Here is a 12,386-nt window from a genome sequence, read left to right as displayed (position 1 = left end):
TGGATTTCATCCTATTTTTTTTCAACTACAGTATGCCTCTCTGGGCCTGCTACCGCACCATTCATAAGAAGTTTGAGGAATGATGGAGGATGAAAGTAAACACTGATGACAAAGGATAGCAAAGATATTATCTGTGCCCTTTCTACCATGGACATGCAGAGAGCTAATAATAAGCAAGCTCTTTTATTTAATTGCTTCATTCAAACTAATAATACAACTTCCCCTCATTAGCAAGATAAGCCACTAGAATTAACTGTACTATGTTCATTCAAAAGCCTCAGAGCTGATTGCTTAGAATTAAAAAAAACATATATTGAAGAGGCTGCCACCATTTGCCACAGACTTAGCAAGAATAAGAGAGTAGGAACGTACAAGTCCATGGCAAGAGGCCAAAGATATTCCCTGGAGGACCAGTCAAATCAGATTCTCAGTGCAAGTAATAAAATGACTTCTTTAGTTGGTGGCCCTCGAGATAGGTATGAGACTTTATGGTGCAATATTATAATTAGTGAGAATTCATGCATTAGCAAAGGTGACCAACAAACAATTTTTCTAAGCATTCCCTGAATTTAAATGTCAAAATCATTTTTAATCCAATGAATTTGGGCAGTAGGTTCAAAATGCGCCTTTGTTTATAGCTAATAAATGTCTATCTGTGGCTTCTGATGCTTCCTCAGTAACCTGCAGGTAATAGGAAGAGCTGTTTTAAAAGTCCAGGACCTCTTATTCTGATTCCTGGAATATCCCAGATTACTTGTATGAACCATGAAACTATTTTCCCAAAGAGAGAATGCATCTTATATAAGGCAAGATTTTATTTAAAGCTTTCCAGCATAGCAAAAGTACTCAAAGGTAAATCAGGAGCGGAATAGAACATTAAGCTCATGTCTAAAGAAACATCACTTTCTACTTTTTTTAATTGTTTTTGCAACATGTCTAATATAGAAATATATTTTTCACGAGATTACATGTATAATCAATATCATATTGCTTGTTTTCACAATAATCAAGGGAACAGAGAGAATTTGGAACTCAATTTTTTAAAATTAATGTTAAAAATAAAGAAAATAAAGCAATGATGCTTTCACTGATGCTAAAACTACATTTTCCCCTCCTTTCCACTTTATATATAAGCCCGCAGAAAGAAAATGTACAAAGGTTATCACAGGGCATTATTTGCATGACAACATTCTACCTGGTATGTGGAATAATGGAAAGAATGCTAGGAGTTAAATGACTTGGAAACTACTCCTGCCTCCATGATTTACAAGCTGGGGTACCCTGGAATAGGACATTTAATCTCTCTGGGCCTCCATTTCCTCCTCTGTAAAACAGGACAGAATTATTAGGTTATCTAGCTTATTAATTAGGTCATTTCCAAGGTCCCTTCCAGCTCTAAGATATACTGTAACATTCTATAGTATCTGATGTTTCTTTTTGAAAATTTAATAAAGATAACTGTTGAGGGGGCAGCTAGGTGGCTCAGTGGATTGAGAGCCAAGCCTAGAGATGGAAAGTCCTAGGTTCAAATCTGATCTCAGACACTTCTTAGCTGTGCAATTCTGGATGAGTCTCTTGACCCCCATTGCCTAACCCTTACCACTCTTCTGCCTTAGAACCAGAACCAAAACTGAAGGTAAGGATTAAAAAAAAATACATGTTGAAAGATGAAAGAAAAAACCAATTATTTCAACTGCTTCCAATATGGTAGCATACCCATAACTGTTAATGAAATATGGTTGGGGTATCTTTTAACCTGAGTTCTTCCACATTTGCCACACTTTTGGCAAGAATTCCCTTTTCCCGCCGGAGTTTCTTGATCTCCAGTTTAAGGATGCGCATGTCTTCTAATCTCTGGTTGTACTGGCTTTCTCCTTTGTTCAGTACAGATTGCTGGATCTTGATCTTCTCATAGAGCAGTGCAAGCTCATCATTCCGCCTAACAAGTTGAGATCCCAAAATATCTCTCTCACTTATGACCTAGAAAAGGAAGAAACATGGTACCATGAACAATGTTAGCATTCGGAAAGAAATGTTGGTTTTGATAAGGTATAGCAGTGATCAACCAAGTAAAAAAAGCATTGGATTAAGGACTTCTCTGTGCCAGCCACTGTACATATGATTTTTAGCAAATGAAAGAGACACAGATGGACCTATCCTTTCTATAAAGATGAAAGGGCTTGGAGAGAAAGAGCAACCTAGAGTTGACTCAGACACTTTCATTTCTTGGTGAACAGTTTTCCCACCTGGTCCAGCTCCTTCTTTTGCCTCAGCCTCTCAGCATCAGCCTCAGAAATAATTCTCAGGAGTTTTCTCTCCTCAGCTTCTTGTTTTTCAATAAAGTGTTTGGTCTCAAGGGCTTGTTGTCTCAGCTTCTGCAGTTCAGCCTGGCAGGAACAAAAGAGAAAGACAAATTTTGCTTAGTAACCATACAAAGTACCAGTTGACAATCAGGATTTAGATGCACCATTGGGCTTCACGTACATTTCTAGGTTGGTTCATTCAACATGGCTCTGATCATTCACATAAGCAAAAAGAAAATTGAAAGAACACAAGCCCAGCACAAAGGGCTGATGAGGAAGTGTAGTGATGCGCATTAGAGTAAACATGTTTATTCTGTGAATTATACCCAAGAGGAATTTCTAACATGTTGCCATATATACAGTGAAGTCTTTATTTGTATTCAGCAGCGTTTTACAGCATACCAAGTAACTACCAAGGGAGCATACACGGAATGTATAAAGAGCAAAGACGAGGGCAAAGGGACATTACATATTATCAAGTTAACATGCTAGTTTTATACACTTATAAGTTGACTTTGGGGGCCATGGATTAAAGACAAAAATCCAATCAGATATTTAATGAGATCACCTATGTGTGGGGCATTATGAGAGTTGCAAAGAAGGATAAAATCTAATCCCTGCTCTCAAGGAGCATGCAATTTAGTTGAGGAAATAGAAATATTCCCCATTTTATCACACATACAGTCTTTTAACAGATATACTGTTGCACTTCCTAGTGCTAAGCACTGAAAGGAATAAAAAGATAAGTAAGACATACCCTCTGCCCACAGGAAACTTACAATCCATCAGGGGTGATTAGATATGTACATATATGAAAAGACTAATAATACAATACAGTGTCTGATAAGTACAAATTGAACGGTACACTAAACATAATCCAGAGATAAAAGGTTACAAGGATTTAGGGTGGCAAGCAAAGGTTTCACAGAGGAGATGAGATGTAGGCTAGACTATAATTACCTAAGTAGACATGAAAGGACTATTTTAGGCAGAGGAACCAGTATGAATAAAGGCATAAAAGGGGGAATGCAATTAGCTTAGTAAAATAATTACATGAATAATATTCTAATTTTTTAAAATCTATCTGCCCCCTCATCAAAATCTGAATCTGAATCCAATATCATTCAAAAGACAAACAACATGACTTTGAATGATCACTCTATTGCAAATATTAATAATACAGAAATAGGTCTTAATCAATAATACATGTAAAACCCAGTGGAATTGCTCGATGGCTATGGGAAAGGGGGAGGAAGGAGGGGAGAGAGAGAACATGAATCATGTAACCATGGAAAAATATTCTAAATTAATCAATTAAATAAATAATTTTTTAAAAGACAAACAACATGCCACTGAAAGGTCCTTGAAGTTGTCCTTAATACTTGAAGAGGACCAAAATGACATCACCATGTTGGGGTCGATTTAATGTGTCCAACTGTGGTTGATCAGATCAATATGAACTCAGAAGGTTGTACCACAAGTTGGGCACAAATAGTCCATTTGGGATGGAGATGTCTCTAAATTTGCACATCTCACATTTCTTTCTGCTTTACTCATAAAGCACAGCACCGTCTTTGACACGGGCTTGCTATGCTGGATGGTCTTGTGCCAGTGTCTCTTGTGTCTCACAAGTGACACAAAAGTTCTTCAAAGCGACCTTAGGAGTATCCTTGTATCTAGTGCATCTTCTGACCTCCAAGTGGGCAATTGTCTTGTGCGAGTTCTACGTAAAATAGTCTTTTAGAAAAAGGCATTCGAACAATGTGGTGAGCCCATCAGAGCTACAATCTCTCCAAGAGAGTTTGAATTCTGACAGTTCACCTCAAAAAAAGTCCTTGGTGCCTGGTGCTTTATCTTGCCAGGTGATTTTCAGAATCTTCCCAAGACAGTTCAAATAAAAGTGGTTCAACTTTCTGGCATGGCACTGGTAGAATGTCCAGGTTTCAAGTGTATAACAATGAGGTCAGTACAAGCGGTCTGTAGATATTCAGTTTATTAGGCAGCCTATTGATTACAGAAAATGGGGACATTCTGAATGTTTGGGATGTTTAGCTACCTTGGCTATATACTTTCCAGGCATGTGTATATGTATTGCCAGAGCTAAATCAGCTCCAAAACAAAGGGTGACAGGTTCATAGGCAAGGCTAACAGGTAAGTGGATATTCCACATCAGAATGTCAGCCTTTTTGATAACAAGGAATGGGAAAGAAGATGCGAACTAAGTTCATATTCCAATAAGGATTGGAATTAGAGGAGATTCTGAAAACCAAGGTTAAGATATCAAAACAAAAAAGTATTATGGCCTTGAGATGAGACCAGTGATCCAGGGATAAACATGAGTTAGTCATTTCTTCAGGGATGAGGCACCCCAGTCACCCTTTGGATGGCAAAAAGCTCCTCTCATCTGTTCTATGGACTAATGCCTATCTAGGGTCTGCCTGCAATACACAAGGGTCTCAAAGATCATTCATTTCATACTTCAAACTTGATCAAACAGAAGATATGTGCTACTCCATAATCCAGATATAATTTAACAAACTAGAAGCAACCAAAGACTATATAAACAAGTTAAAATAAGATGTTCTGTTTGTTCATTCCTGAAGTATACTTTGGTCTAGGGACAAACAAAAAGAAATAAGTTCTAAAGATAATCTAATCTAGGTTTTACTTCTTTAAGGGAAAAGGAAAAGGGTGGAGGATTGACATTTCAGTTTCCACAATCACTTAATATGACAGAGACTACAATAATAAAATACCTGCTTGGCTCATGTTTTCTTTAATAAAATTTTTATTTTCCCAGATGTGCAACATTCACTTCCATTTTACTAAGTGCCAAGAGCTGATCTGAATCCATCAGGAGAACAAAATGTAAGCCCTGTTATATTAAAATGCAATCAACGGCATGTAAAAATACCTGTCCGAAAATGTAAAACTGTTCATGCATTTGGTATTGCTATATAATTCTTTTTATAATATATCACAATTCTGACTGTTCTCCTTATGTCATAGATATATGAGCTATAAACAAGCTATGGCATTAGATTTTGGCAGCAAACAAATATCTTGGGTCTCATGTATTTAGTAGTTATAAATCTGTGTGGTCAGGCAGGTCAAGGTCTTAACAATTTGTAGGTTCTTAAAAAGGTCCATCCAACAGGAGTCCAAGTTCTAAGAGGCATTTTTGGTTCTAGCCTCTATCGGAATGACATGGCTTCAGTGTGCGCAGTAATCATGAGTTGTTGAGAGGCAGAGCTTCTTCACCATCTCTGGGCTTGAAAATACCCCATCTTATTCAGTAATAAATCAGATACCTTCAAAAAAAACATCCTCAAGACTCTACTTCATTCATACAGAAGCCTATCAATTATTCTGTATTTTACTGAAACTGCCTGCTTTTTTTTTCTCAGCAGAGCAAATAGGACTAATTGAGTCTTCCTGCCACAAAATAATTAGGTTCTCTTCTTTTGCTATTGCTCCCCAATCCATGAAACGTGACAAAGTAGATTAGGTGAAAGGATACTGTGCCCTAAAGACTGAGGCTAATATGATACTTGGCTCTGGACATATAGTATTTGCTGCTGAATTATTCACCAGAAATCAAAGAACTGTCAAAGTGATGCAGGATGATTTGGAGGTGACGAGACAGAATCAGGGGCTTGTTAAGACTGAAAGGCATACATTCCAAATCAGATGATTCCTTCAGTGCTGATGAAATAAGTCTGGGATACATAAACCCAAATTCATCAACTTTACTAAGATCTATTGACATCCTGTCATAACCATAATGTGCTGACAATGCTTAGAATCACAAGAAGTCAGTCAAGCCTAGCAGGGAATTGACAAAAGAAACACAGTATGGAAAACAGTATTTTTTTTGATGACACTAATTGAAGACAAGAATGGCTTAGTGTGGAGTCTGTTCTCTTGGCTTTATAGATAAGCAATAAACTGTGCTACCCTGTCAAAAGGTGCCTCACAGTAGAACAAACTGGACAGAGTTCACACCTGCCTCTAGGGAATCCTACACCTATACTGCTTTATAGAAAACATAAGAAGAAGCTAAATTTCTCTTTGAGCAGAGTTAATATGAAAACGGCCAAGATCTATAGCCCAAAGCCCCATGTATATTGGGTCTCATATCCCTAGACCAAAATGTCAAAGGAAGCCCTAACTAAAGTACTAAGAAACACATTTTCTAAGGATCATACATAAAAGATACTTATTCCTAAGCAAAAAATATCTTGTAGAATCTGGATTCCACAATCAAAATTGATTGGGGGGGGGGGGGGGGGTAGCTAGTTGGCTCCCTGGATAAAGAGCCAGGCCTAGAGACAAGAAGTTCTGGGTCAAATCTGACCTTACAGATACTTCCTAGTTGTATGACCCTGGACAAGTCACTTGACCCCAAGTGCCTAGCCCTCACTGCTCTTCTGCTCTAGAAACAATACTTAGTATCGATTCTAAGATGGAAAGTAAGAGGTTTTTGTTTTTGTTTTTGTTTTAAAAAAACTGAATGAGAATTCCTCTTTGTACTTCAGTGCTAACCCAACTGAGAAGTCATTAGGGGGGAAAGAAGTATCTTTCAGCTTCAGTGAAGGATATATTCTGAAACAAAAATCAAGTCAATTTTGAATCTAGAGATATCAACCATCATCATATTTCTCAATAGTTTAATGATAAAATAAATGATAATGTAAAATTAGTGATAAAGTAAATGATAAAGGTAAATGATAAAGCCCTCTTCTTTAAAACAGTTACTTAGTCTAATGTCTACCAGATCTGACCTTAAGCCTCAATCCAAGGATTCTAGAGCCACCTCTGGTGACAGGAGGGAGTCCTATATGGTCTTTAATTTAGCTTCATTTGGAATATATCCACATTATGAAGATGATGGCCATGGGTATATTTCTTGCAAAACTGAAAATACAGGGGGCCCCACTTTAGACAAACCTCAACAATTACCTTACTGTGTTCAAAACATATCTGAAGTAACAGAATCAATACTAATATAAATCATGTGTAGGATATTTAAAATATTCATCCAGACATGTACGTTATATGTAGACTCATGGAGGTTCTTAACCTGTTTTATGTCATGAACTCAATATTATTTTTTTTAAACCCTTGTACTTCGGTGCATTGTCTCATAGGTGGAAGATTGGTAAGGGTGGGCAATGGGGGTCAAGTGACTTGCCCAGGGTCACACAGCTGGGAAGTGGCTGAGGCCGGGTTTGAACCTAGGACCTCCTATCTCTAGGCCTGACTCTCACTCCACTGAGCTACCCAGCTGCCCCCTCAATATTATTTTTAAATGTGTAAAATAAAATATATGGGTTAACAAAGTAAATCAAAGGCTAATGAAAATAGAGATTATTTTTCTCCATCTGAGTTCATGGACATACTGACATCTATAAACTGATACCCTGAGGGTCCATTGATACCAGGTTTAGAACTCCTGCTCTAGAAGCAAAATTGGGCCTCTTAATCAATCTTTAAATAATGTCTCTACACCGAATTACATGAGAAACCTTGCTAAAATGTGATTAATAGAACCCACACTCAAGGATCAAATTAGAGATGAAGTCATATTTAACCAAAATTCTCTCTGATGCTTCCAGTTAAAAACAAACAAACAAACAAAAAGCACAATAATAACCATCTCAGTTGGGGTCCAGAGTTCACCTGTTTTATACTACATTCTCCAAGTAGACTACAAGACTCCAATACATTTTCACAACTAAAATATCAGAAAAAAAATTCTTCTGTCAAAATCTAGAGTGGAAGAAGGAAAAAATGTCTGCTATTCAACTTGCCTAGATCCTAGCCAAGACTGCAGTAGGAGGGGCTACATCTTTCAAAGTTGTTGGGTGCAGATTCACAATTGTCTAAGGTGCTAATGCAAGCAGATGGCTATCATCCTTGTACATTTGGCACAAGAGAAGGCATTTCAGACTCCATCCCAGGTTCCCTTCTAGTACAGTAATGGAAATGCTCAAAATAATAATGTTACCTTTAGCGTTTCCTTCTCCTTCTCGATTCGCTGATGCTCCAGGTGTAGCTTCACAAGGGCTGCCTCTTTAGAAGCTATTTCTTCTTTCAACTGATCGACCTGGTGGGTCATAATCTTTAACTTCCTCCTCATTTCTGTAATCTCATCCTGAAAGGATGAAAGAAAAATAAAAGGTTGAAAGTAAGTGATAAAGCCCTCTGCTTTGTGCCTATTAAAAGCTCAAGATATATCGATAGTAGAAAACTAAGAGCTTCTAGGAGAAATTAGCTCAAAACAATGATCTCTTGATCCCATTCCCATCTAGAACTACTCTTTTTCACTTATATTGATTCTTTTTTTCTATCAGTCTTCAAGTACTTTAAACCATTCATCTTCAGACCCAGCTGTTATTATAGTATTATCCTCATTTTACAGAAAATGAAGAACTGGCAACACAGCCAAAATTATAATAAAGATTCTGTCTCCAGATTCTCTCTTAGATCAAAAGTGTCTGATATTTCTTTGACTCTTAGTCAGGAGTTTTTTTAAGCTCAAAAAGGGAAGAATGGTATTTCTATCCAATGGTAAAAAGAACTGCTCTCTACAAACTTATCATTATCAATCAGTCAGCTAATGGGAATTTTTTCTAAAATCCCTTACTTTCTGTCTTAGAAATAATATTGTCTATTAGTTCCAAGACAGAAGGGCAGTGAGAGTTAAGTGACTTGCTCAGGATCACACAGCTAGGAAGTGTCTGAGGCCAGATTTGAGCCCAGGACTTCCTATCTTTAGGCCTGGCTCTCACTCCACAGAGCTACCCAGGTGCCCCCTATGACTACACAATCTCTTAAGAGCTCTTTCATCAATTAATTCCTGTGTTCAGTTCAGTAGGTATTCAGTTGTCAAGCTTTTGTCAACTGATTTTTTCTTTTTTAATTTTCATTTATTTATTTTTTTAATTACATGTAGGAACAATGTTTTTACAAACTCTTACTTTTCATCTTAGAATTAATACTGTGTATTGGTTCCAAGGCAGAAGAGCAGTTAGGACTAGGCATTGTGGTTAAATGACTTGCCCAGGTTCACACAACTAAGATGTGTCTGAGGGTCACATTTGAACCCAGGATCTTCCATCTCCAAGGTTGGCTTTCTATCTACTGAGCCCCCAATAAATATTTATTAATCACTAACTATATGTGCTAAGTGTTGGGGATATAAAGAAAATTCAAAATAGAGTCCCTGCCCTCAAAGAATTCACATTCTAATGAAGGAGTCTACATGCAAAAAAATTACACATTCAAGATAAAAGCATAATAAGAAGGCACTAGCAGTTTTGATAATGCTTATTTTGTTAACACAACACTAATCAACAGTTGTCAAGTGGTTTGGAGTTCTAGTACCTATACAAATGAATTTCTCATTCAAAAAAAAAGATATAAAATTAAACCCACAATATCTCAATGAGATCTTTTCCCCAATCTAAACCGTATTTCAATTAAGGCATTTAGGAACCATTTTTAAACAGTAATGGAAGGGGTGGTGGGTATTCTTTACCTGAGCTTCAATCAGATTTTTGCTGTACAGGTTCCTATCTGATCTTACAGCTTCATACAAGTTCTGTTGTTGTTTTAATTTGGTCTCTGACTCAGCTATTTTTTTCTTGTAGTCAAAGATCTGCATCTCACGAATTTTGATGTCTTCCATGTTTATGAGGACCTAAGACATACAGCAGAAAATTAATATGATTATAATTCTACTACAATTACCAATTTGTGGCAAATGGGGAGATTTTTAACTGAAGCGGATAGCTGGGTCATCATAAAATGAAACTACAGCCAAAGTCACTGAAATCCAACATAGAATGTCACCCTGATGATTAGGGAGACCTTTCTGTTCTTTTTCCATCCTTCCTCAAGTTCTATTCACATAGAAAGGCTTAACATAGTTATTTGGGATCACAAGAGAAAAGAAAATTCTTTTTAACTCTGAAAATAACTTCTGACAAAACAAGATTAAATAGATATCAACACAAAACACTCTTCAGGAAAAAAATGAAAGATCAAGATAGACTTTCAATATTTTGTCACACTCATTGCTTTGCAGCTTTATATAAAACAGGGGGGAAAAATAAAGTCTTTGAACACTGACAATATTAATCACAATAATTCCTTGACTGCATCAAGCTCCTTTCTTCTGGAGAATTCAAAGTACTCCATATAATGATCTCTTTTTCTCTAAAAGATCCAAATACAGTTATCCCCATTTTGCAGGTACAAGAAACAAAGGTAGCAATTAGAGGAATTGTCTAATGTCACATATTCAAGGAACTAGGAGTAGAGCCAGGACTTCAGACTTCACAATATGATCTTTATACTGTAAACTATGTTGCCTCAGCTGCAAGTGTTCATATTCAGGCAGGTCTCATATGGTTTTTAAACATTTTTAATTTATTTTAATGGGACAAACTACTAAAAAAAATCACTGACAGAAAAAAGTAAATGCCATCAATGGGATGAAAGGTCTAAGTACTGTATGGGAAAAAAGAGAGAACATTTCACTTTAACATTTTCTTTGGCATTAGCATTTCATTTAATAAATTTTCAGCTTAAAAACAAAGAATTATTTTTTTATAATCTAAAGGGATAATCACCCCTATTTACACATACTAGTTCCTCATTTCAAACATAGAATTTGCAGCCTTACTACCTCATCCAACCTAGCAAAAGAGACACAGAGGGATGCAGACTTTTAGCACTCATTCACCTATGGAACCTCAAAATGAAGTATTATAGAATCTTCGAGTTGCAAGAAAATTCAGAAGTCATCTCGTTCAACTTGATCTTAAAAAGAATCAATCCCTCCTTCAATATACCTGAGAAGTGGCCATTCAGTCTTTGTTTGAAGACCTTCTGTAAGGAGGAATTCACTACCTTCTATGGCAATCCAGTCCCTTTTTTGAAGAGTTCTCATTGTTGGAAAGAGCCCAGAAATACAGATTTATAGATCTGTATGACCAAAGCAAAATACAAACAGAACTAGCATCTCCCTTGTCCCCAAAACTAGGCTTCTCTGCAAAGGTTGCATTTGCTTTGGAAACTGTTGTATTATACTGTTCACATGGTGGCCTTATAGTCCAAAATAACCTGCGAATCTTTTTGAAAACTGCTGCATAGATATAACTCCTTCATATCTGATTCTTGGAATCCAATTTGAAGACTTCACATTTACCTCTAATAACTTGAAACTTATTCATTTTGTCCAATTTGTAGCTGTCAGCATCTGTTTGGATCTGCCATTCAACAGGTTTGCCATTTCTGCTCGCTTTGTGTCACTTGTGTATTTGATAAGGATATCATCTATGTGTTTTATCTAAGCCTCTTATAAAGTGCCAAAACAGCACAAGTCCAAGCAAGGATCTCCAGGGCTTACCACCTCAGAGCTCTTTAGAAGTTGGCACCAAACCACCGATGACTACCAATTCGAATGCATGTAAATGGCATTATGGTCTAACCCACTTCTCTCCATCTTGTACACAAGAAGACTTTGTCAAATTATCAGTTTAAATCTAAGTAATAAACTATGTCTACAGCATCCCAGAGACCTCCTACTCTAGCAACCCTGTCCAAAAACAAAAAAGGAAATGTATAGTCTTTTCTTGATAAAGCCATAGCAGCTCTTGATAATCAGATCAACCTTTTCCATTTCACCTCCTTCCTTATTCATACTTTATGTGTACCTTTTTTTTTTCTTTTTTATTGACCTCTTCTACTTCAAGTCCTTCTACTATTATGGTCTTTCCACTCTCTGCCTGATGCAAGATGCCCTTTAGTTTAACAGAATTCTACAGGAGCATCTCTTGTGCTAAAAAGCCAACCCCAAAGAGTATACAACCAGGAATGAACAATTAACAAATTCACAACCTAATTTGGCTCCTCAAGACTGATTATTTGTTTGACTAGGGCCTTATGCCTTATTTACAGACATTAGCACTTGGAAGTGTTGACTGAGGCTGGCTCCCTAGTGCAAAATTAGAAACTACTAAAACACAATGCATTTATAGCATTGAGATGAGCTTTTATTTACTAAAAGGGACT

The 12,386-nt window shown here is 36.8% G+C and overlaps 1 protein-coding gene across 1 annotated transcript in view; it reads right to left on the bottom strand.

Annotated features, from left to right (window-relative positions):
- Positions 1–12,386, bottom strand: part of CFAP58 (cilia and flagella associated protein 58) — a 124,964-nt gene that overhangs the window by 76,531 nt on the left and 36,047 nt on the right. Inside the window, exons 10-13 of the mRNA XM_044660175.1 lie at positions 9,847–10,008; positions 8,314–8,460; positions 2,247–2,387; positions 1,757–1,980 (exon numbers count right to left, since the gene is read on the bottom strand). Coding sequence (XP_044516110.1) covers positions 1,757–1,980; positions 2,247–2,387; positions 8,314–8,460; positions 9,847–10,008 — 674 coding nt within the window. The remainder of the gene's footprint in view (positions 1–1,756; positions 1,981–2,246; positions 2,388–8,313; positions 8,461–9,846; positions 10,009–12,386) is intronic.

The sequence above is a fragment of the Gracilinanus agilis genome, chromosome 2 (genome assembly GCF_016433145.1).
Source record: "Gracilinanus agilis isolate LMUSP501 chromosome 2, AgileGrace, whole genome shotgun sequence".
NCBI classification, from domain to species: Eukaryota; Metazoa; Chordata; class Mammalia; order Didelphimorphia; family Didelphidae; genus Gracilinanus; species Gracilinanus agilis.
The sequence above is the reverse complement of the archived record's forward strand: the minus strand, read 5'-3'. Positions and strand labels throughout refer to the sequence as shown.